The following is a 22,147-nucleotide window of genomic DNA, read 5'->3' as shown; positions in this document are numbered from 1 at the left end:
ACTTGTTACTTCCACTGTATAGTTGTAAGGGATTTGATTTAGGTCATACCTGAATCGTCTAGTGGTTTTCCCTACTTTCTTCAATTTAAGTCTGAATTTGGCAATAAGGAGTTCATGATCTGAGCCACAGTCAGCTCCTATTCTTGTTTTTGCCGACTGTATATAGCTTCTCCATCTTTGGCTGCAAAGTATATAATCAATCTGACTTCAGTATTGACCATCTGGTGATGTCCATGTGTAGAGTTTTCTCTTGTGTTGTTGGAAGAGGGTGTTTGCTATGAACAGTGCATTCTCTTGGCAAAACTCTGTTATCCTTTGCCCTGCTTCATTCTGGACTTCAAAGCCAACTTTGCCCGTTACTCCAAATGTTTCGGAGAAGGCAATGGCACCCCACTCCAGTACTCTTGCCTGGAGAATCCCATGGACAGAGGAGCCTGGTGGGCTGCAGTCCATGGGGCCGCTAAGAGTTGGACCCAACTGAATGACTTCACTTTCACTCTTCACTTTCATGCATTAGAGAAGGAAATGGCAACCCACTCCAGTGTTCTTGCCTGGAGACTCCCAGGGACGGGGGAACCTGGTGGGCTGCTGTCTATAGGATCGCACAGAGTCAGACACGACTGAAGCGACTTAGCAGCAGCAGCAGCCAGGTGTTTCTTGACTTCCTACTTTTGCATTCCAGCCTCCTATAATGGAAAGGACATCTTTTGGGGATGTTAGTTCTAGAAGGTCTTGTAGGTCTTCATAGAACCATTCAACTTCAGCTTCTTCAGCATTATTGGTCAGGGCAGAGACTTGGATTACCATGATATTGAATGGTTTGCCTTGGAAAGTAACAGAGATCATTCTGTCGTTTTTGAGATTGCATCCAAGTACTGCATTTCAGACTCTTTTGTTGACTATATGGCTACTCTGTTTCTTTTAAGGGATTCCTGCCTGCAGTAGTAGATATAATGGTCATCTGAGTTAAATTCACCCATTCCAGTCCATTTTAGTTCACTGATTCCTAAAATGTCGATGTTCACTGTTGCCATCTCCTGTTTGACCACTTCCAATTTGCCTTGATTCATGGACCTAACACTCCAGGTTCCTATACAATATTGCTCTTTACAGTATTGGACTTTACTTCCATCACCAGTCACATCCACAATTGGGTGTTGTTTTTGCTTTGGCCCTGTCTCTTCATTCTTTCTGGAGGTAGTTCTCCACTGATCTCCAGTAGCATATTGGGTATCTACCGACCTGGGGAGTTCCTCTTTCAGTATCCTATCTTTTTGCCTTTTCATACTGTTCATGGGGTTCTCAAGGCAAGAATACTGAAGTGGTTTTCCATTCCCTTCTCCAGTGGACCACATTTTGTCAGAGTTTGAAGACTGCTGCTACTTCAGTCGTGTCCGACTCTGGAGTGGGTTTCCATTTCCTCCTCCAATGCTTGAAAGTGAAAAATGAAAGTGAAGTCGCTCAGTCGTGTCCGACTCTTCACGACCCCATAGATGGCAGCCCACCAGGCTCCCCCATCCCTGGGATTCTCCAGGCAAGAGTACTGGAGTGGGGTGCCATTGCCTTCTCCGAGTGTGAGACTATGGGGGCTCAAAATAGGGATTTAATAACAGGCAGGGGACTTTTTGCTTTTGTTTTTGCAGCACTAGGTCTTAGTTGCGGCAAGAGGAATCTTTGTTTTGGCATGCAGGATCTTTAATTGCAGCATGTGAACTCCTTGCAGCACGCAGGATCTAGTTACCTAACCAGGGATCCAACCTGGACTCCCTGCATTGGGAGTGTGGAGTCTTAGCCACTAGACCACTTGGAAGTCCCAAGTGACATATTTTTTCTAAATAATATTAGACAACAATGTGAAAGACAATATGAAGGAGACAAGTTTAGTGTCATGGATATCAGAGAAGTCAAGAATAATTCTAGGTGAAAAATGACAAGGATCGAAACCAAAGTAGAAACAGTGACAATTAAAAGAAGAGGATGGACTCCATAGAAAGCTTACTGGTGGTTAGATGGATGAGGCAGCACAGGGAAGGTCAGGAGTTATTCCTATGTGTCCTGCTTGTGCAGCTAGACAGACGGCATAATTCACAGAAATGAAGGATGCCCTTGTAGGTGAGAGGAGGGTGAGCAAGTCAGTTTTGGACATGGTAAACTTGAGAAACCTGTGGTTATCCGAGATGAGTATATGAGAATGTAGTCTGGAGCTCAGGTGAGAGACCTGAGCTAAAGTATAATTCTGGGAGTCACTTCCATGTAGCAGGAGCTGAAACCATGGGAGTAAGTGATCTCATCCAGAGAAAACTGCAGACTGAAAGAAAACAAGCTAAGAATAGAACAACAAGAAAAATCATGTTTTAAGGGGTGGATAAAGGAATTAGAGCTGTGACAGAATTAATCTGGAATAACCATTGAGATAATATAGAACTAAACAGGCATGACTCTGCAGCTAACAGAGGATTAGGGTAAGGTCAATGTTGCAGAAAAAATCCAAGTAGGGTAAGAACTGGTTCAAATAAAGTAAGCACCCATGAGAGTCAAGTAAAAAAGTGGCCAGTGGTGATCCTTGTCAGGAAAATTTCCAGAGTGCTCAGTGAACAGGACTATAGTCTTGGAGAAATTAAGTAAAAATCTTTCTCTCAAAAAAATCAGTTTCAAAGAAAAAGAAATATGGAGAGATCTGGGGGAGGACAGAGTCAAGACAATGTTTGAAAATGAAAAAGATTTGATTAAACATTAACTTAATGGTGGAACTGCACATCAACCCTCCAGGTCATTGGGGAGAATTTGAGTTATAGCAAATCATAACCTTGGTGTATCAGTCCACACTGTAAACCTTCACTTTCATGACAACACCCCCAGTATAAATAGGTACCGTTATGTCATCTTACTAATTTATTTTTTATATTTAATAGGCAGAGTCTCTATCAAAACAAGAATTTTCAAGTTCAGATGATTTACTGAATCTGAAATATATCCATAAAAGTCATATATACTATTTCACTGCCTGAGGAAAAAAATACAAGTAAAGAGAACTGAAAAGTAGCCATTTGGTGGCACTGTTATCCTACATTTTCCGCTTAGGTTGTTGCTACAGTTAAATTCTATTACCAAAAAAAAATTATTATCAAATCCTCTTGATGGCATGATTTACTCATTATAAGTACATGTTCAGAGATCATATTTTGAAGCTAGTGAAAGGGGAATTGGAAATAAACTAAAATCAAACCTGAACCCACAGTGCCATTTCACATTCTCTCTGATCTTGGTTCCTTCCCACCCACCTCCAAGGACCTCCCTGAAGTTTGTTCTCACGGGGCATCAGCAACTCCTTCTCCATATCAAGGATTTTCAGATTTACTTTTTCAGTTTTGATATTTCACCCAACTCGTAACTCCATGTGAATGCCTTTGACTTAAACTCAGATCTAAAGTTACCACTTTTACTCATTGCATTAAAATAAGTTTACATACAAACTGTGAAATATTGTTGCATTTTGTAAAAATATGCCTAAAATTATACACTGGTATAAAATTAATAATTTCAAGTCCTTTTGAGAAGTGCTAGTAACAGAGAACAGGTAAATAGGTGTGAGTATGTTATAGTGAAGCAGCTGATCAACGCCACCGACTCCAGCACCAAATGGCAAAGAAAAAACAGTGAGTGCAACACAGTCATTCCATTCCTAGACATAAAATAAGAAGTTACTATGAGTAAAATAGGGATAAGAAATATTTTAAATGTATAAATAAGATTGTTTACCACCAACCATGGTATAATGGTAAAAGAATCTGTCTGCCAATGCAGGAGATGCAGGAAACATGGGTTTGATCCCTGGGTTAGGAAGATCCCTGGAGGAGGAAATAGCAACCCACTCCAGTATTCTTGCCTGGAAAATCCCACGGACAGAAGAGCATGGCAAGCTAGAGTTGATGGGGTCACAAAGAGTCGGACATGACTGAGCACTCAAGATTGTTTACTTTTAAATAACAAAATAAAAAGTAGAGTCAATGTGACAGAAGCTATAAGCCAGGGACAGTGACTTGATATCAGGCCTTTTCTACATCTCAGGGTGAATATAGATATTTCTTATCAACTGTTTTTCTTTCACTTCCTTTCCACCGTCAGACAAAATCATAACTCATCTATGTTTGACATGCCTGCATGAGATACCCTGTAATATTTCTCCATCCATAAAATAGATTTCGTCCCTAGTCCTTGACTCATACTCTCTGGGCTTCCCTGGTAGCTCAGCTGATAAAGAATCTGCCTGCAATGCAGGAAACACCAGTTCAATTCCTGGGTTGGGAAGATCCCCTGGAGAAGAGATAGCCTACTCACTCCAGTATTCTTGGGTTTCCTTGGTGGCTCTGTTGGTAAAGAATCTGCCTGCAATGTGGGAGACCTGGGTTCAATCCCTGGGTTGGGAAGATCCCCTGGAGAAGGGAAAGGCTACCCATTCCAATATCCTGACCTGGAGAATTCCAAGGACTGTAAAATCCATGGGGTTACAAGAGTCGGACACGACTAAACGACTGCAACCCCATCGACTCAGGCCTGCCAGGCTCCTCTGTCCATAGGATTTTCCAGGCAAGAGTACTGGAGTGGATTACTATTTCTTCTTCTAGGGATCTTCCTGACCCAGGGATCAAACCCACATCTCCTGCATCTCCTGCTTTGGCAGGCGGATTCTTTACCACTACACCATGGTTGGTGGTCAACAATCTTATTTATACATTTAAAATATTTCTTATTCATCCATATTTCAATTTTCCCATAATCATTATTCTAGAAGAGTTATCTAGCTCATGCTGAAACTACCAAAAGATCCCAATTATTTATCCTCCCCAGTCCTATGTTTTCCCAGTCTTGTTGGTCAGCATACCAGTTCAGCATCACACTACTTACATTATGCCACTTTCATGCAGAAAAGCCATGACTAGCTCTCCCGTATCAAGAGAATATAAAAGTCTCATCTCCCACTGCTTTTTTATTACATTCTCTTCCTCCAGAACCTAATTCAAGTGTCAAATCTCTATTCCAGAACATCATTTCTTCCATTTTAAATCAATTTGTGTACTATTTGTTGAATAATCCCTAAACGTTGCCATCTCCTTTTTTCATTCATTAGGCTGTTGTTCATATCTTCACTTTCAAACCCTCCCTATTCTTTAAGTTACAGACTAATCTCTGAATCTTCCACCAGGCCTAGAAAGGCGATCTCTGGTTTGATCCAGAAATCATGAATATACTTATGCAGCACCAGTATCTTTAAACTCCACCTGTACCCTACCAAACTGGTGCTGTTTACTGTCATGCTCCTATTTAGTTTTCCCACAAGAGTAGATTCAATTTTTCATAAAGTGAAATCTTTTTGAGGGAAGAATATGCCTTATAGGAACTCTTATATATTTCCCCAAAAAGAGAAGCTTAGGCCCAAGCACTGCAGAGATATGTAAGAAAAAATAGTGGCAGTCATCTTCCAATCTAAACCTGTCCCCCACACACATACATTTTTTAAAACACATATATCTTTTTTATATTTTCTTAGTTTATCTTGAGAGTTCTCAGCAAGTTTTTCCTATTATAAATGGTCAAAGAGTGAGATAAATAATATCTGAAAATACACATTGTAGACGGCAGTCAAAAAGATTGCTCTTATAGTAAATTCACAACATCAAAGCAGTACTAGTAAATCATAACACGAGAGGATGGAAAAAAGATAACTAAAACAATATAACTGGTGTAAGATGTTTAATAAATGCCACTACATAAGTCTTTGAATATTGGCAGATAAAATATGTATGCCTACAAAATCTGACCAAATTAAGAATATAAATTAACTCCTAAATTTTATAGTAACTTCATAAAGATGAGTTAAAGAAATTATGGAAAATACTCAGAGATAAATATCCGTTTTTAAAAAAAAAAATCACTTACCACCTTATCATCTCCAGGTGCTTCTGTGTTTGATATAATTAGATTTTGCTGGGCCAAATCATCTGGAAAAGCTTTTTTATTTCTGGCACTAACAATTCCACATACTAAAGTTAGCAATATAGCTGAGTTAAAAACAAAAACAAAAGTTTAACATGAGCAGAATAAAATACTCATCTTTTATTTCTTATTACCTAAGATACACAAGAAGAAAATAAGACACTGAACATGGTGTCCCACAGATGACCTTGGCCTTTCTAAAGTAATAGGCCATGATTTGGCTTACTTTTAAAATTTAAAGTAATTATATTTATATTTTGATTACAGCCCTCTTTAAGAGTTTGAATTCCACCCACCATTTAAGTATTTCAAATCATGAATTTTTAAAAAATTAATTATATTTATTTAAACAAAGACTTTAAAGAGATTTACTGACTTACAAAAGAATGGTTTGCCAATGTGAAAATATAACAAAACAGACTTCTCCCCCCACCACTGCCCACCCCAGAATAGAATTATCTCCCCAGGTATCTTAATTAAATTTACTTTGTAATTTGCATATCAGAATTCTCATTCTACCTAATAACTGTACGAAGCTGGACTATGTGATAATATAACTAATAGCAACAGCAACCACAATTCTTCACAAGGTTCAATAAGCCCTCATACCAAGGACTGGCAACCTATAGCCCTGAATCCAGCCCACCGTGCTGTGTATCACTCATGAGCTGTGGTTTTTGTATTTTTAAATGACTGAAAAAATTCAAAAGAATAATAGTTTATTACATGTGAACACTATATGAAATTCAAATTTTAATGTCCATAAATCGAGTTCTAATGGAACACAGTCATGCCAGTGGTTTAAATATTTTCTATGGCTGCTCTCTCGCTACAAGAGCAGATGTGATTGGTTACAACTGAAACCAGATGGCCGGGAAAGTTTAAAATATATACTGGCTGGCCCTTTACAGGGGCTTCCCCTGGTAGCTTAGATGGAAAAGAATCCACCTGCAACGCAGGAGACCCAGGTTTAATTCTTGGGGCCGGAAGATCCCCTGGAGGAGGAAATGGAAAGTGGACCAACCCGCCACATCGTGGCCCCTTGTTACTTTTCTGGCTCCATTTCTTACTCCTTTTCCCTCACCCCCTACTCTCAAGCCACTTCAAGCTCCTTGCCTTCCTTGATTTCTCCAAGCATTCCCTCAGCTTAGGGCCTCTGAACTGACTTTACCCTCTGACGCAAAAACTCTTGGCTGATTCTTTCACCTCTTTCAAAAATCATCAAGGATAACCTTCTCACTTAGGCTGGCCCAACCATCTATTGAAAATGACCATCACTAACATCCAACCTCACCCTCACCCAGACACACTCTACCCCACTATAGACCCTAATTATTTGGCTCTATTTTTCCCTCCAGGGTGTTTATTTATCACTTTACTGTCACAAGGAAGACTTTGTTTTGGTTTGTTAATTTTCATCTGCTTTGTCCATTGATGAAACCCAAGCACCTAGACACTTCCAGTATATAGTAGGTGCTCAGCATATATTGGGCTTCCCTGATAGCTCAGTTGGTAAAGAATCTGCCTCCAATGCAGGCAACCCCAGGTCAGGAAGATCCCCTGGAGAAGGGATAGGCTACCCACTCCAGTATTCTTGGGCTTCCCTTGTGGCTCAGCTAGCAAGGCAATGGGAAAGGCTATCCACTCCAGTATTCTGGCCTGGAGAATTCCATGGACTGTATATGGGGTCGCAAAGAGTCAGACACAAGTGAGTGACTTTCACTTTCTCTTTTTCAACATATATTAGTATTTATTTTGTTGAGTTGACGAAAAACAATGAACACATTAAAAATATACCATGCGCTGTTTTAAGCTCTTCATATGCATTAACTCAGTGAATCCTCAGTGTTACCCCATAAAATAGCTATTATAGGGCTTTCCTGGTGGCTCAGTGGTAAAGAATCCACCTGCCCATGCAGGAGACATGGGTTCAAACCCTGGTCCAGGAAGATCCCACATGCTGTGGGACAACTAGGCCCATGAGCCACAATTACTGAGCCCATGTTCCAGAGCCTGTGAGTGCCAACTACTGAACCCACACACCACAACTACCGAAGCCCATGCCCTAGAGCCCATGCTCCACAACAAGAGAATACACGCAATAAGAAAGCTGGGCTGTGAACTAGAGAGCAGCCCTCACTCACTGCAACTTGAGAAAAATCCCCAGGCACGCAGCAACAAATGCCCAGCACAGCCATAAATAAATAGATAAATAAAACTTTTTTAAAAATAAATAAGAAAATAAGCTACTACAGTCATCCCCTTTTCAGTGAAGGAAACTGAAGCACAGTAAAAAGTAACTTGCCCCATATAACACGGCTTAAAAATAATACAGCCAAAGTCCAAAACCAGACAGTCTGGTTCCAGAGTCTTACTCTTAACCACTAGTCCTATCACAGAATAAAGGAGCAACAGCTAAAATAGGCTGAAGGATTGGATGGACATAAAAAGACAAGAAAAAAACATGGCCCCATTGGGAACTACACAACTGGTGAGAAGGAAGTTAACAGAATTTAATAAAGCTGGCAGGGTACACCTAAGAAGAAATACTGCTGTGATTTGAACATCTCCCACAAATCTGTAACTGAAACGAAATGATGTAAAATGCAAGTGGCTTTTGGTGGACTTGCATGTGGCAGAAGTTTTTAGATTGTTTGATTTGAGCCTTAAAAGGGGTAATACGAGGACCAAGAAATAAAAGCTACACCATGACGGGTTTGGCACGATCTAAGGAATTTTCAACAGTTCTGTCCCAGTATGAAGTCTCTGATCTCCAAAAGGATCTTGCTACCTCTCACAGAAAGAGGCAATCAGAACTCAGAAAATAACACAAAAAGAATTTGTAAAGGGGACTCATGTCTGATGGATGGTTGGTCAAGATTTGTTTTTAAAGACCTTTTCTTGCACTCATATTTGTCTTTTATGTTAACACTGGGTAAGTAAAGGGACTTACAGAAAAGTAGTGCTATGCCCAGAAGTATGGCAAGGATCGCCCATTTGCCAAGTATCACGTCTGCCCTCCGTGCAGCGGCCCGGCATTGAACGGGGTTAGTACAATCACAGAGGTTCACTCTCAAGATTTTTGTTGCAGATAGCCCTGCTCTGTCTTTTACAGCAACAGGAATGAAATATTCTTGAAATTGGGCATTTTTCTGATATGCAAGACGGGCAGCTGTATCTGAAAGAAAATAAAGGAATTATATTTTTAATGAACATGAATTCCTCTTTAAAATTTGTTTTACCACCTCTATTTTTTTAAAGATACCATTCTCGGAGAACCACCTGCACGTGAAAATGGATGAAAAAAGATGACGATCTTCAACCTTTTCAAGCATTAATATCACCATATATATGTCACCCACTGTAACTTTTTCGAAGAGAGGCTTAAAGAAATAACTTGGCATTGCAGTGACCCAGTAGCATTTCAGCAACATTTAATATCCCCTTATCTCTTCCCTTATCAACAAGCTAATGATGCTAGATTGGCTCTTGACATACACTCTAAGCATTTCTCTAAAGTAGCAGCTTACGATACTCATAAAAAATTAACACCAATAGTTACACGTAACAGATGTCCTATGTTGATATTCTCTTATTTATTTACCTCCTGGTACCTGTCCACTGTCTTTAGGTATAAGACAATGTTTCAAAACACAACAGACCCTTGGTTAATAACGCCTTCCCTCTGTAAGTCATCTCAATACCAGAAAGCTAATGAACATCCCCCAGGCTAGGTAGGCTCACATCAACATGGATATAGTTATATCCTAACAACACAAATTTATACAAACTGTGATATTTCCCCCATGATCTTGTCACCTTATTTCAATGATCCATATTATCAACTGGCCAAAAGCTCCACACACTTTCAATGGCAACGACAATATTTTGGGTTTTGTAATAAATGAAATGACAAAATACCGCAATGTACATCCTGGAAGTGATCTGTAATGTTTAAGCATTTCTTAAAAGCACTGTTAGAGCTAGTAAGAACTTCAAAGATTTCTGGCTGTACCTCAGACCCAAAGCTCCCCAGAGGAATGTGAATTACCACTGAGGGTTATTTGGAACTTTTGCAGGATTATATTGTGCCGTAAGTAAAACCTTTCAAATCCCTCTCGTCCCTCAAGACCACAAGCTGAGCCATATCCATGTCTCATTCATTCATATTAGTACAGCAGCCTCTGACTTTCCTTGCCATTCAACTCTGTCCTCTTCAGATTACCCTCCTAATTGTTATCCCTGTCACTTCTTTAAAGACATAAATCCAATACAGCATTGTCTTGCATGCACACTCTTAAAGGTCAGTCTGGCTGGTACAGAAGGCCCTTCACCACCAGATTCCATCCTTCCTCCTGCCAAGCTCTCGGCATTCCTACTAAAACCTTCTAAACACCAGTGCTTACTTATTGTCCTGGTATTTTCCTTCTTTTATGCATATTTGTTTATCAAACATTTATTAAGGAGTTAGTGTCTATTAAGCACTGGACTAGGTGCTGGAAATACACAGATGGGTTAGAAAAGTTCTGAGGAAGTCATGTAATAGAGTAGAAATGTAAACAGATAATAATACAACATGAAGATTATATGTAGACAAAATAGGTCAATAGTAGGTTCTCCATAAATATTATGAATTAATACCAAGCTAGAAGTGGGCAGGCTTCCCTGATGGCTCAGTGGTAAAGAATCCGCCTGCCAAAGCAGCAGATGCAGATTCAATCCTTCCTTCTCAGGAGGATCCTCTGGAGAAGGAAATGGCAACCCACACCAGTTTTCTTGCTTGGGAAATTCCATGGACAGAGGATCCTGGCGAACTGCAGTCCATGGGGTCACAAAAGAATCACATATGACTCAGCTACTAATCAACAACAACAAAGAAGTGGGAAGGAGGTATTCTAGGCAGAAGGAACAGCATATGCAACAGTTGAATTACATGAAAGAGCATAGCATAGTAACAAAACAGTAGTGATCTATGCTGTAACATAGAAAATTGCAGCCTCTAGAAACTACCATTGTATGAGGTTGCGCTGCAGGCTTCAGTGGCTGGCCTCTGTCCATAGCCTACCATGTTTCCTTCCAGAACATTACAGAGTGTTTATCCCATATACCCAGATAGCTCATTTCCAGAGTTTTTTTTCACTAAAATTTAAGGTGCCCATCTTCTGTTTTTTCTTCATCTTACTGTAGTTACTTCAAAAACACAGCAAAAGCAATTTGTTTTAATAATAAGTTGCCCCTGCTAAGCTAAGTCATTTCAGTCATGGCCAACTCTGTGCAACCCCACAGACGGCAGCCCACCAGGCTCTGCCGTCCCTGGGATTCTCCAGGCAAGAATGCTGGAATGGGTTGCCATTTCCTTCTCCAATGTATGAAAGTGAAATTGCTCAGTCATGTCCAACTCTTAGTGACCCCATGGACTGTAGCCTACCAGGCTCCTCCATCCATGGGATTCTCCAGGCAAAAGTACTGGAGTGGGTTGCCATTGCCTTCTCCAAAGTTGCCCCATAGTTTAACAAAGATTTTTGTCTTTGTTGTAAATGCAAATATTGCCTTCATAAAAATTATGAGTTTTTTTAAATTTTATGTATTAATACAATATATAACACAGGCCCCACACAATATTTGCAAAAGTTAAAGTTAGCTTTCTAAAATCTGTTCATGAGAACCCATTTTACATTATGCTTCATGTGAATAAAGCAGTAAATCCATCCTCAGTTATTTCAGAGCATACAAATCATTATTTTTCATAAAATACCATTAACTCTGGTGATCGTCCATAGTCTGTTGATTTCTGGAGAAGTGTTTGCCAAGCTGAAGTAAAATGGAGCACCGTTGATGGAACTGTCACGATCGACAGCCGAAATGTCAACATAGTCCATGTTTGCTTTGCAAATAACTAGATAATCTTGAGATATTTCTGGTGGATTATCATTCACATCTTCAATGCTAACTGCGAGGGTTCCAGTACATGATCTACCATCTAGGAAGAAAGAAAAAAAGTTGAGCGTAGTTCACAGTTTTTTAAGGAAAAAAAAAATCAGCTAGATTCTAAATATGCATGGGCTTTTTAATTTTTTTTAATTTTATTTATTTATTTATGGCTGTGCCAGGTCTTCATTGCTCGCACGTGGGCTTTCACTAGCTGTGGCAAGCCGAGGCCACCCTCTAATTGCAGTGCGTGGGCTTCTCATTGCAGTGGATTCTCTGGCTGCAGAGCACAGACTCTGGGGTACATGGGCTCAATAGCTGTGGGGCACAGACTTAGTTGTCCCACAGCATGTGGGATCTTCCCAGACCAGTCCCCTGCATTGGCAGGCAGACTTTTTTTTTTTTTTTTTAACCACTGAGCCACCAGGGAAGCTCCTGGGTTGTTTTTTTTTTTAATAAATAAACTGATAATTAGAGAAAATGGCAAATAAGAAGGTAGATGGATAAATGAAACCTGTAGAGCATCTAAAATGACTACTGTGCTGTTGCTAGTATCAGATATAACTGCCCATAAACTTTAACCAGAATTTTTACCAAAAAATAAAAATAAACGTCTGAATTTCAAACTCTCTAGTTCCTTGGGTTCCTTTTGGTACAGATGTTAGAAAGAGTAAAGTGACCATGGAAAAACTTTTCTAATCCTGGTACATATTTTAACCATCTAGGCAGATTTTTTTAAAACAATATATGATGTCCAGGCTCCCAGACCAGGGATTCTAATTCAGTTGGCCTCAGATAGTCTCTATACCTTGAAATTACTTTTAAACATCACCAATTATTTTCATAGTTAGCCAGGGTTGAGAAATTCTGGGTTTCCTTAAGGAACAGAATGTAAAGAAAAAATCATTTTAACTCTATAGTCCACTGAACTATTTAATGATTTAATTTAAAAAGACATAAAGAGATCTAGAAGAGTCTGGTGAGACCATTTCATCTAGTCCTAGACTTGAGTTTCATCTTGCCCTCTGACACAGAGATCTATAAGCTTGTAAGATGTTGCCATGCTAGGGACATAAAGATAAAGAAGGTATGGTTTCATGCCACCAAGCAGTTTCACCTTGTTTTATGGTTAAGATAAATAGAAACAATCTTTAAAGTAATTTCTAAGAACTCTATCTACTTGGTGGCTCTGATGGTGAAGAATCTGCCTGCAATGCAAGAGACCTGGGTTTGATACCTGGCTTGAGAAGATCCCCTGGAGAAGGGAATGGCTACCCTCTCCAGTATTCTTGCCTGGAGAATCCCATGGATGGCGGAGTCTGGCAGGCTACAGTCCATGGGGTCACAAAGAGTAGGACACGACTGAACGACTAAGACTTCACTTTCAGCACAAGAATATGGGTTTCCCAGGTGGCGCAGAAGTAAAGAACCCACCTGCCAATGCAGGAGACACAAGAGACTCGGGTTCGATCCCTGGGTCAGGAAGATCCCTGGAGAAGGAAATGGCAACCCACTCCAGTATTCTTGCCTGGAAAATCCCAAGGACAGAGGAGCCTGGCGAGCTATAGTCCATAGCGTCTCAAGAGTAGGATAAGACTGAGCACACACACACACACACACATATAGCACAAGAGTAATTCTGCCCAGAAATAACTGCAGTTTATTCTCTAACTCTTCTATCCCAGATGAAAACTCGTGTTTTACCTTGATCTATTGCCAGGACTGTAATATTATACAACTCATTTTTGGGAGTCATAACCTCCCTGTCCAAAGTTTTGGAAGTCTCTACTGAGACTGAACCTTCATTAATGGTGATCCACTCTTTAGTATCATGCAATATTTTGTACCTGTTAATAAAAAATAAAAACGATTTTAGCACTATAAAATGTATTGATATATTAGTGTCTCAGTCATTACAAATACATTGTAAGTATGTGGTTATAGATTTCTTGGTACCTTAAACCACTGGAACTTTTAGTTTCAGGGTCATATGCCTTATAGCCACTGATCTTTGAACCCACTGCGGAGTTTTCTTTAATCCGTATATATTGGACTTGAGGGCTGCATTCAGGCCCTTCATCCTGATCCTTCACATGAACTGTGACCACAGCTCTGTTCATGGTTGTCATCCTGAGTGCAACATCTCTAGTAAATGGAGCTTCATTGGCCACTCCAATTTCCAGGACCACTTGATGGCTTTCTTCATAATTCAGTGGCTTTCAAAAAAAAAAAAAAAAGGACAAGTATATCAACATCTGTGTAAAATACATTAGGTATTTCAAATAACAAGTGAACTTTTGTCACTATGAACAGTGCTGCATAAATTCTGTGCTCCCATTTAGCCAATATTGACTTTCATCCTTCACTAAAGAGAGAGGTAATTTTTCACTATGATTTTAGCAAAAGAGGCCTGAAAATTGTGTAATCCAATTCCTAAAATATTTCTATAGCTCATTCTTACAAAGGGAAAATATTCTGAACCTGAAGATAATACAAAAACAGGACAGAATTCTGGTCTTGTTTAGAAGACGAACTTAAGGGTCATCTGACTCGTGGAGAATGTTCAACTTACTATTAATATTTTCCACTGACAAGGGCTCTTATAAAATTAGATGTTGACTTGAAACTGAGATGGTGCAGTGATTTTATCTCTGATAGAAACCACATTTCAAATGCATGTTTGAATTGTCCTGTAAGGCATGCAACTGAACAATTTTTATTTAAGCTTTTCCTTCTATCAAAATCCACACAGGTTCTCATTTCTTCTTAGAAATCTGCTTTGGCTTTTTGCCAATTCCTTCTTTGTTGAATAAAATTTTTACCCCTGCTCATCATCTACTTGCATGAAAATTTTATCTTTGACAATTCGAGAATTATACTTTGGTATCACTTGTAGTTTATCCAAAGAAACTCTCACAGTGAAAATGCAGAAGAGGTGGTGCTTGCAGTAAAGAACTCGCCTGCCAATGCAGGAGATGTAAGAGACACAGGTTCAATCCCTGTATTGGAAAGATCCCATAGAAGAGGGCATGGCAACCCACTCTAGTATTCTTGCATGGAGAATTGCATGGACAGAGGAGCGTGGCAGGCTATGTTCCATAGGGTGGCAAAGAGTCAGACGCAACTGAAGCAACTTAGCATGCACACACCCAAGAAAAATACATGTGCTAATTGGTACTATTATTATCATCATCCCCATTTTACAAAGCAGGAAAAAGAGAAGAGGAGATTAATTGGTTTTCCCATGGCCAAAAGAAACCCATTTGCGCTAGAGTTTGAAGCCATGTAGTCTGGTTTGAGTCCGTATTCCTAACCACATCACTATAATTCTGCTTAATTGATTCACCAGCCTGTGAAATCTTTTGAGCCAATTCTTTACTTACAGCTGATTTTTATACAGCAAATCAAGTTAAATCTAGAAAACACTATTTTACTGTACTGAAAAACTAAAGCATTTTTCTTTTTTATTGAAGTATAGCTGATTTATATTGTTGTATTAATTTCTGCTATACAGCAAAGTGATTCAGTTACACATATACATTGTTTTTATATTCTTTTCCATAATGGTTTATCTCAGAATGTTGAATATTATTCCCTGTTTTATACAGTAAGATCTTTTTGTTTATCCATTCTATATATAATAATTTGCATCTACTAACCTCAAACTCCCAGTCCATCTTTCCTCTTCTCCTCCCCCTTGGCAATTATGTTTGTTCTCTACGTTAGAACAATTTTTCTTTGATTCTTTTTCTGCTTATTAAATAATAACTGGCTAAATATTAAACAAAATCAAAACTGAAGAGCTAAATTTTTCGTTTAAACCTTTCTCCACATCTGAGTATTATCAAGTTGAAATACTAATGTGCTGTGCTTTGTTGCTTCAGTCATGTCCGACTCTTGTGACGCTATGGACCATAGCCCACCAGGCTTCTCTGTCTTTTACATCTCCTGGATTGGCAGGCGGGTTCTTTACCACTAGCACTACCTGGGAAGCATACTAATACTAGTCCAATAAGAAGTCAAAAAATTTCTGAATCTTAGAATCTGCAAAATGCATGTGAAACTCTTTTTGACTCTTTTATTAAAAGCCCAGAAAATGTATCACCAAGAGAGAAAAAGGATTGATATCTGTTTATTTGTTGCTAATGAACACTATCTCACAAATTACATGTATTGCTATGGTCATGCTGAGAGTTAGAGCATCTGCTGATGATAAGAAATGGATAGAAAACAGCTGCTGCCCTGGAGAAAGTGCAGTTTGTTTGATCTAGAGTCACTTGCTATAAGCCCTAAAATTTGTTTATGTAATTTTTAAGGCTCAAGATAGATATTGCCTTAGTGGATTAAACTCTCCAAAATTAGAAATCTGGTGAGATGAAATAATGATTATTGAAGAATTATGAATTCTCCTCAACCACAGGGTATCTTTTTGTTTCATCAATTGAAAAAAAAAGTCCAAAAATATTCCATAATATCCCTTACCTGCACTAAGATGCTAACAACTCCCTAGAAAATGTAATGTGAAGATGGAACTAAAGATGCTCTATGTTAAAATGACCAAGGGAAAAAAGTCACAAAATTGAAAGAATAACAGTGAATATTAGTATTAAATATATTATTAAAACAACTATAATTCATCTGGGAAAAAATATGACCAAGCAGTAGAAGGGGGCAACAGAGGATGAGATGGTTGGATGGCATCACTGACTCAATGGACATGAGTTTGAGTTAACTCCAGGAGACAGTGAAGGACAGGGAAGCCTGGCATGAAGTTCATGGTGTCACAAAGAGTCAGACATGACTTAGCCAATGAACAATAACAAGTTGGAGTCAAAGAAACATAGACTCAGATTTTGTCTCTACTACATCCAAGCTGTGTCACTTTGTGTAAGTTTCTTAATGTATATGAGACTAAGTTTTCTTTTCTATACAATTCTTAGAATGACATTTAACATTAGCACACACGGTAAGTGCTTTAAACTACAAGACAATTTTCTTTCTTGTTCTGGGTTAAGAACACAAAACCAAGGGTCTTTCCCCAAAGACCTTTTTCTGCCCTCATAACATGGATCCTAGAACATAATAGTGGAACCAACAGTACAATATATAGAACAAAGAATATGTTTATTCAGTGCTGTTTGAGGTAATACTATATCTCATCCTCAATATCACCTTTTAAAAAGATCAACTATACCCAGGCTTATATTCAAAAGAGAAAGAGTGAGAACAATATGAGTTAATAAATTATATCATTTAACTATTGTTAAAGGAATTGGAAATATTTATCCTAGACAAGGTAAGTCTCAAAGGACATAAAAGCCTTTTCAAAGCGTTACACCTGTTCTGTAAAGCATTAGATATAAAACCTGCTCCAAGACATGGGTTACAGAGAGAATAATTTAGACACAGTATAAATAAGACCTTCTGAGGATCAGAGATCTCTAGACATGGAGTAAGCTGCCAGTGGAGATGTGGAGATTCTTAATAATTGAGAATGTTTAAGCATAAGTAGGTGCCTAATAACTGATAACAAAATTATAGAAGAAAGATAGCATGAAAGCAGAACAGCTGGACTAAATAGATTAAATTCTCTTACAACTTATAAAGTGTATAATCTGAAACCATTTATTTGATTAAACCACTAATTGATTAAAACTTAACTTGCCTCTTCAATATTTGAAAATCAATGTGATATACCACATTAACAAATTGAAAGATGAAAACCATATAATTATCTCAATATATGCAGAGAAAGCTTTTGACAAAAAACTATAAAACATTGATGAAAGAAATCAGAGATGACACAAATAGATGGAAAAATATACCATGTTCATGGATTGGAAGAATCAATATAGTGAAAATGAGTATACTACCCAAAGCAATCTATAGATTCAATGCAATCCCTATCAAGCTACCAATGGGATTTTTCACAGAGCTAGAACAAATAATTTCACAATTTGTATGGAAATACAAAAAAAAACCCTCAAATAGCCAAAGCAATCTTGAGAAAGAAGAATGGAACTGGAGAAATCAACTGCCTGACTTCAGGCTCTACTACAAAATTACAGTCAACAAGACAGTATGGTACTGGCACAAAGACAGAAATATAGATCAATAGAACAAAATAGAAAGCCCAGAGATAAATCCATGTACCTATGGACACCTTATCTTTGACAAAGGAGGCAAGAATACACAATGGAAAAAAGACAATCTCTTTAACAAGTGGTGCTGGGAAAACTGGTCAACCACTTGTAAAAGAATGAAACTAGAACACTTTCTAACACCATACACAAAAATAAACTCAAAATGGATCGAAGATCTAAATGTAAGACCAGAAACTAAAACTCCTAGAGGAAAACATAGGCAAAACACTCTCTGATGTAAATCACAGCAGGATCCTCTATGACCCACCTCCCAGAGTAATGGAAATAAAAGCAAAAATAAACAAATGGGACGTAATTAAAAGCTTTTGCACAATGAAGGAAACTATAAACAAGGTGAAAAGACAGCCTTCAGAATGGGAGAAAATAGCAAATGAAGCAACTGACAAAGAATTAATCTCAAAAATGTACAAGCAACTCCTACAGCTCAATTCCAGAAAAATAAGCAACCCAATCAAAAAATGAGCCAAAGAAGAAGACATACAGATGGCTAACAAACACATGAAAAGATGCTCAACATCACTCATTATCAGAAAAATGCAAATTAAAACCACAATGAAGTACCATCTCACGCTGGTCAGAATGGCTGCTATCAAAAGTCTACAAACAATAAATGCTGGAGAGGGTGTGGAGAAAAAGGAACCCTCTTACACTGTTGGTGGGAACGCAAACTAGTACAGCCACTATGGAGAACAGTGTGGAGATTCCTTAAAACACTGAAAATAGAACTGCCATATGATCCAGCAATCCCACTGCTGGGCATACACACCAAGGAAACCAGAATTAAAAGAGACACGTGTACCCCAATGTTCATCGCAGCACTGTTTACAATAGCCAGGACATGGAAGCAACCTAGATGTCCATCGGCAGATGAATGGATAAGAATGCTGTGGTACATATACACAATGAAACATTACTCAACTATTAAAAAGAATGCATTTGAATCAGTTCTAATGAGGTGGATGGAACTGGAGCCTATTATACAGAGCAAAGTAAGTCATAAAGAAAAACACCAATACAGTATATTAATGAATATATATATGGAATTTAGAAAGATAGTAACGATGACCCTATATGTGAGACAGCAAAAGAGACACAGATGTAAAGAATAGACTTTTGGACTCTGTGGGAGAAGGCGAGGGTGGGATGATTTGAGAGAATAGCATTGAAACATGTATATTATCATATGTGAAATAGATCGCCATCTAGGTTTGATGCATAAGACAGGGCACTCAAGGGCTGGTGCAATGGGATGACCCTGAGGGATGGGATGGGGAGGGAGGTGGCAGGGGGGCTCAGGATGGGGAACACATATACACCCATGGCTGATTCATGTGAATGTATGGCAAAAACCACTTGCCAAATTGTCGATTACTCATTATTTACTGTACCTTTACAACAGACAAAACACCTTCATTAGTTGCTTTGTCTGTACTGATTTTGAAATGTCCATTTTCATTGCCCTTTAAAATAGTAAAATTGGCTCTCCAATTGGCAGTGTTAATCAAATCCTTATCTTCTACAGGTATTCTTAGAATTTCCATGTTGACCGTGTTTTCCTCGACTGATGCTTCATACTGAAACAGAGAGAACTCATTAAAACCTTATCTTATAAGGGAAACTTCTACAAAGAAAGTAAAACATGTCTTTCACTCCAAAAGTACTTGTTCTTAAAGCTTTTTCCTAGATTATTTCAAAACATGAATCATGAAAGCATTGTTTTATTAAGAGTTACTTTTACATGAACGTAGAACTTTGATACAAATGAAGACTAATATCATAGCCTTTAACAAAAGAAAGATAATATAAATACCAATATGAATAAATAAGAGATTTATATGCCATATGTTTCATTTTATTGATAAAACAAGCATAGATACTTTGAAGAATGATAAATACTCTATTAATTCCAATTAAATTAAAAACAGCAACAGAGATCAATTTTGATATTATCTACTTACAGCATTCTGTCTGAAAGTGGGCAAATTGTCATTTGAATCTTTTACTGTTATGATGCAAGTTGCTGTACTCATCAATCCAAAAAACTGGCCATCCATATCTTGTACTTTCATTATCAATGAGTATTTGTCTGCAACCTGAAAACAAAGGAAGTACATAATTAGTTTTGAAAACCTTTGTTTAGATGTATAAAGGAAACCACAGTGGCACACACTTCTATTAATATGTATCCATGCTTTTATTTGATTTCCCTATTTGTATATACCCAAAAGCATGGTAGACAGGAAGAAAGCTGAAAGTAGGCAGAGCTTCAGTGACAAAGATCCATAGTAAGAAAGTAGATTTACATTTTAGGTTGCAGGTAATAGAAGGTTTTATGGGAGTCATATGGGGAGTACAAAATGGGAACATTTGAGTTTTAGAAAGACTGTTTTTAAAGACGGTTGAGCATAATTAGAAGTGAACTGAGCTGGGATTCAAAGGAACCTGTTGAAGCCTCCTGAAACAGTCCAAAGCTGGGGCCTTGGCAATAAGGACATAAAGCAAGGGTGATAGGAAAGTTATTTATAAGTCAAAATGCAGTTTGACTTGAGAACAGACTGTATGCCTAGTTACGAAAGAAAGGGGTTGAGGATGCTGCTCTGGGGTCCTACTTAGATAGATGGGCAGACAGAGGTATTACAGGAAGACAGTGGTTCCTTGAGGAGAAAAGTACTGGCAAGGTTGGCAAGGAGGAGTGAAAAAAAATGAGTTTTTCCTGGTGTATATTGAATTCTATATTCCTGTGGGAAATCTAGTGGAAGCAGAGTGGCTTCCCACTCTGATGGCTCAGTGGTAAAGAATACACCTGTAATGCAAGAGACTCAGGATATGCAGGTTCAATCCCTGGGTCAGGAAGATCCCCTAGAGGAAATGGCAACCCACTCCAGTATTCTTGCCTGGAGAATCCCACAGACAGAGGAGGCTGGTGGGCTACAATCCAAAGGGTCACAAAGAGTCTGACATGACTGAGCACACACATATACACACACACACGGGAAGTCTAAGGAGAAATGTCCAGAAGATAGCTGAATAGATAGACCTATACTTAAGGGCAGCTCAAGGACTGAAATACCAATCTTGGGGTCAGCAGTAGCTGGACAGTGATTGAAATTATGGCAAGAATCAAATTTCCAGTGAGAGAGTGAGTGAAAGTCGCTCAGTCGTATCGGACTCATTGCAACCCCATGGGCTGTACAGTCTATGGAATTCTCCAGGCCAGAATACTGGAGTGGGTAGCCTTTCCCTTCTTCAGGGGATCTTCATAATCCAGGGATCGAACCCAGGTCTCCCGAATTGCAGGTGGATTATTTACCAGCTGAGCCACAAGGGAAGCCCAAGACTACTGAAGTGGGTAACTTATCCCTTCTTCAGAGGATCTTCCTGCCCCAGGAATCGAACCAGGGTCTCCTGCATTGCAGGTGGATTCTTTACCAACTGAGTTATCAGGGGAGAGAATAAAGGATGAGAAAAGCAGAGGATGTAAGGAACACTAGTATTTCATGTTTAGGAGAAGTAAGAAGAGTAAGCAAAGGACAGATGCTCAAAACAAAAGATCAGGGAAGCAGGAGGAGAACCAGAAATCCAAGAGAAGAGAGAGTTTTCATAATTGCCAGCAATAGAGCTTTAATAACTAACCACTGGATTAGGCAGTTAGGTGATCGCTGTGGACCTCTGAGAATGGGGTTTGCAGATAGTGTGCTGATGCTGCGATGGACTCACTGGTTTGTGACACAATCACCTCTGTTGCCTTCTCTTCGTTTTACTCTTCTTTAGCCACTCCTTTTGTTCTTTTATTTTTCATCATTTTCAATTTCCCTCTATTCCTTCCTTGGTCTTTATTTTACTCATCCTTTTTTACAGTGGAAACTAACATTCCCATCCCAAACTGTTCCTTCCAAAGGCTCTGGAACTCTCTGAGACCCTCCTCTAAATGAAGTTTCTTCATCTCCCTTTTTCATTTCTTTACTTCCTGCATTGTCCCCTACAACACATTTCATGGTTGTTACCCACAAAATCCCATTCGATTTTTTTTGATCAAGCAAGTAAATCTGGGGTTTGATCCC

The 22,147-nt window shown here is 38.8% G+C and overlaps 1 protein-coding gene across 7 annotated transcripts in view; it reads right to left on the bottom strand.

Annotated features, from left to right (window-relative positions):
* DSC3 (desmocollin 3) overlaps positions 1 to 22,147 on the bottom strand; it is a 53,981-nt gene that overhangs the window by 8,793 nt on the left and 23,041 nt on the right. For 6 of the 7 annotated variants that reach the window (XM_055558970.1, XM_055558969.1, XM_055558968.1 and 3 more), the window contains 7 exons: positions 20,045 to 20,179; positions 19,475 to 19,660; positions 13,879 to 14,138; positions 13,627 to 13,769; positions 11,750 to 11,974; positions 8,948 to 9,172; positions 5,938 to 6,059 (listed from right to left, as the gene is read on the bottom strand). In XM_055558970.1, coding sequence (XP_055414945.1) covers positions 5,938 to 6,059; positions 8,948 to 9,172; positions 11,750 to 11,974; positions 13,627 to 13,769; positions 13,879 to 14,138; positions 19,475 to 19,660; positions 20,045 to 20,179 — 1,296 coding nt within the window. The remainder of the gene's footprint in view (positions 1 to 5,937; positions 6,060 to 8,947; positions 9,173 to 11,749; positions 11,975 to 13,626; positions 13,770 to 13,878; positions 14,139 to 19,474; positions 19,661 to 20,044; positions 20,180 to 22,147) is intronic. The other variant, XM_055558972.1, reaches the window with a different exon arrangement.

This window comes from Bubalus kerabau, chromosome 21 (genome assembly GCF_029407905.1).
Source record: "Bubalus kerabau isolate K-KA32 ecotype Philippines breed swamp buffalo chromosome 21, PCC_UOA_SB_1v2, whole genome shotgun sequence".
NCBI lineage: Eukaryota > Metazoa > Chordata > Mammalia > Artiodactyla > Bovidae > Bubalus > Bubalus kerabau.
Note: the sequence above shows the minus strand (reverse complement) of the source record. Positions and strands in the feature narration are given on the sequence as shown.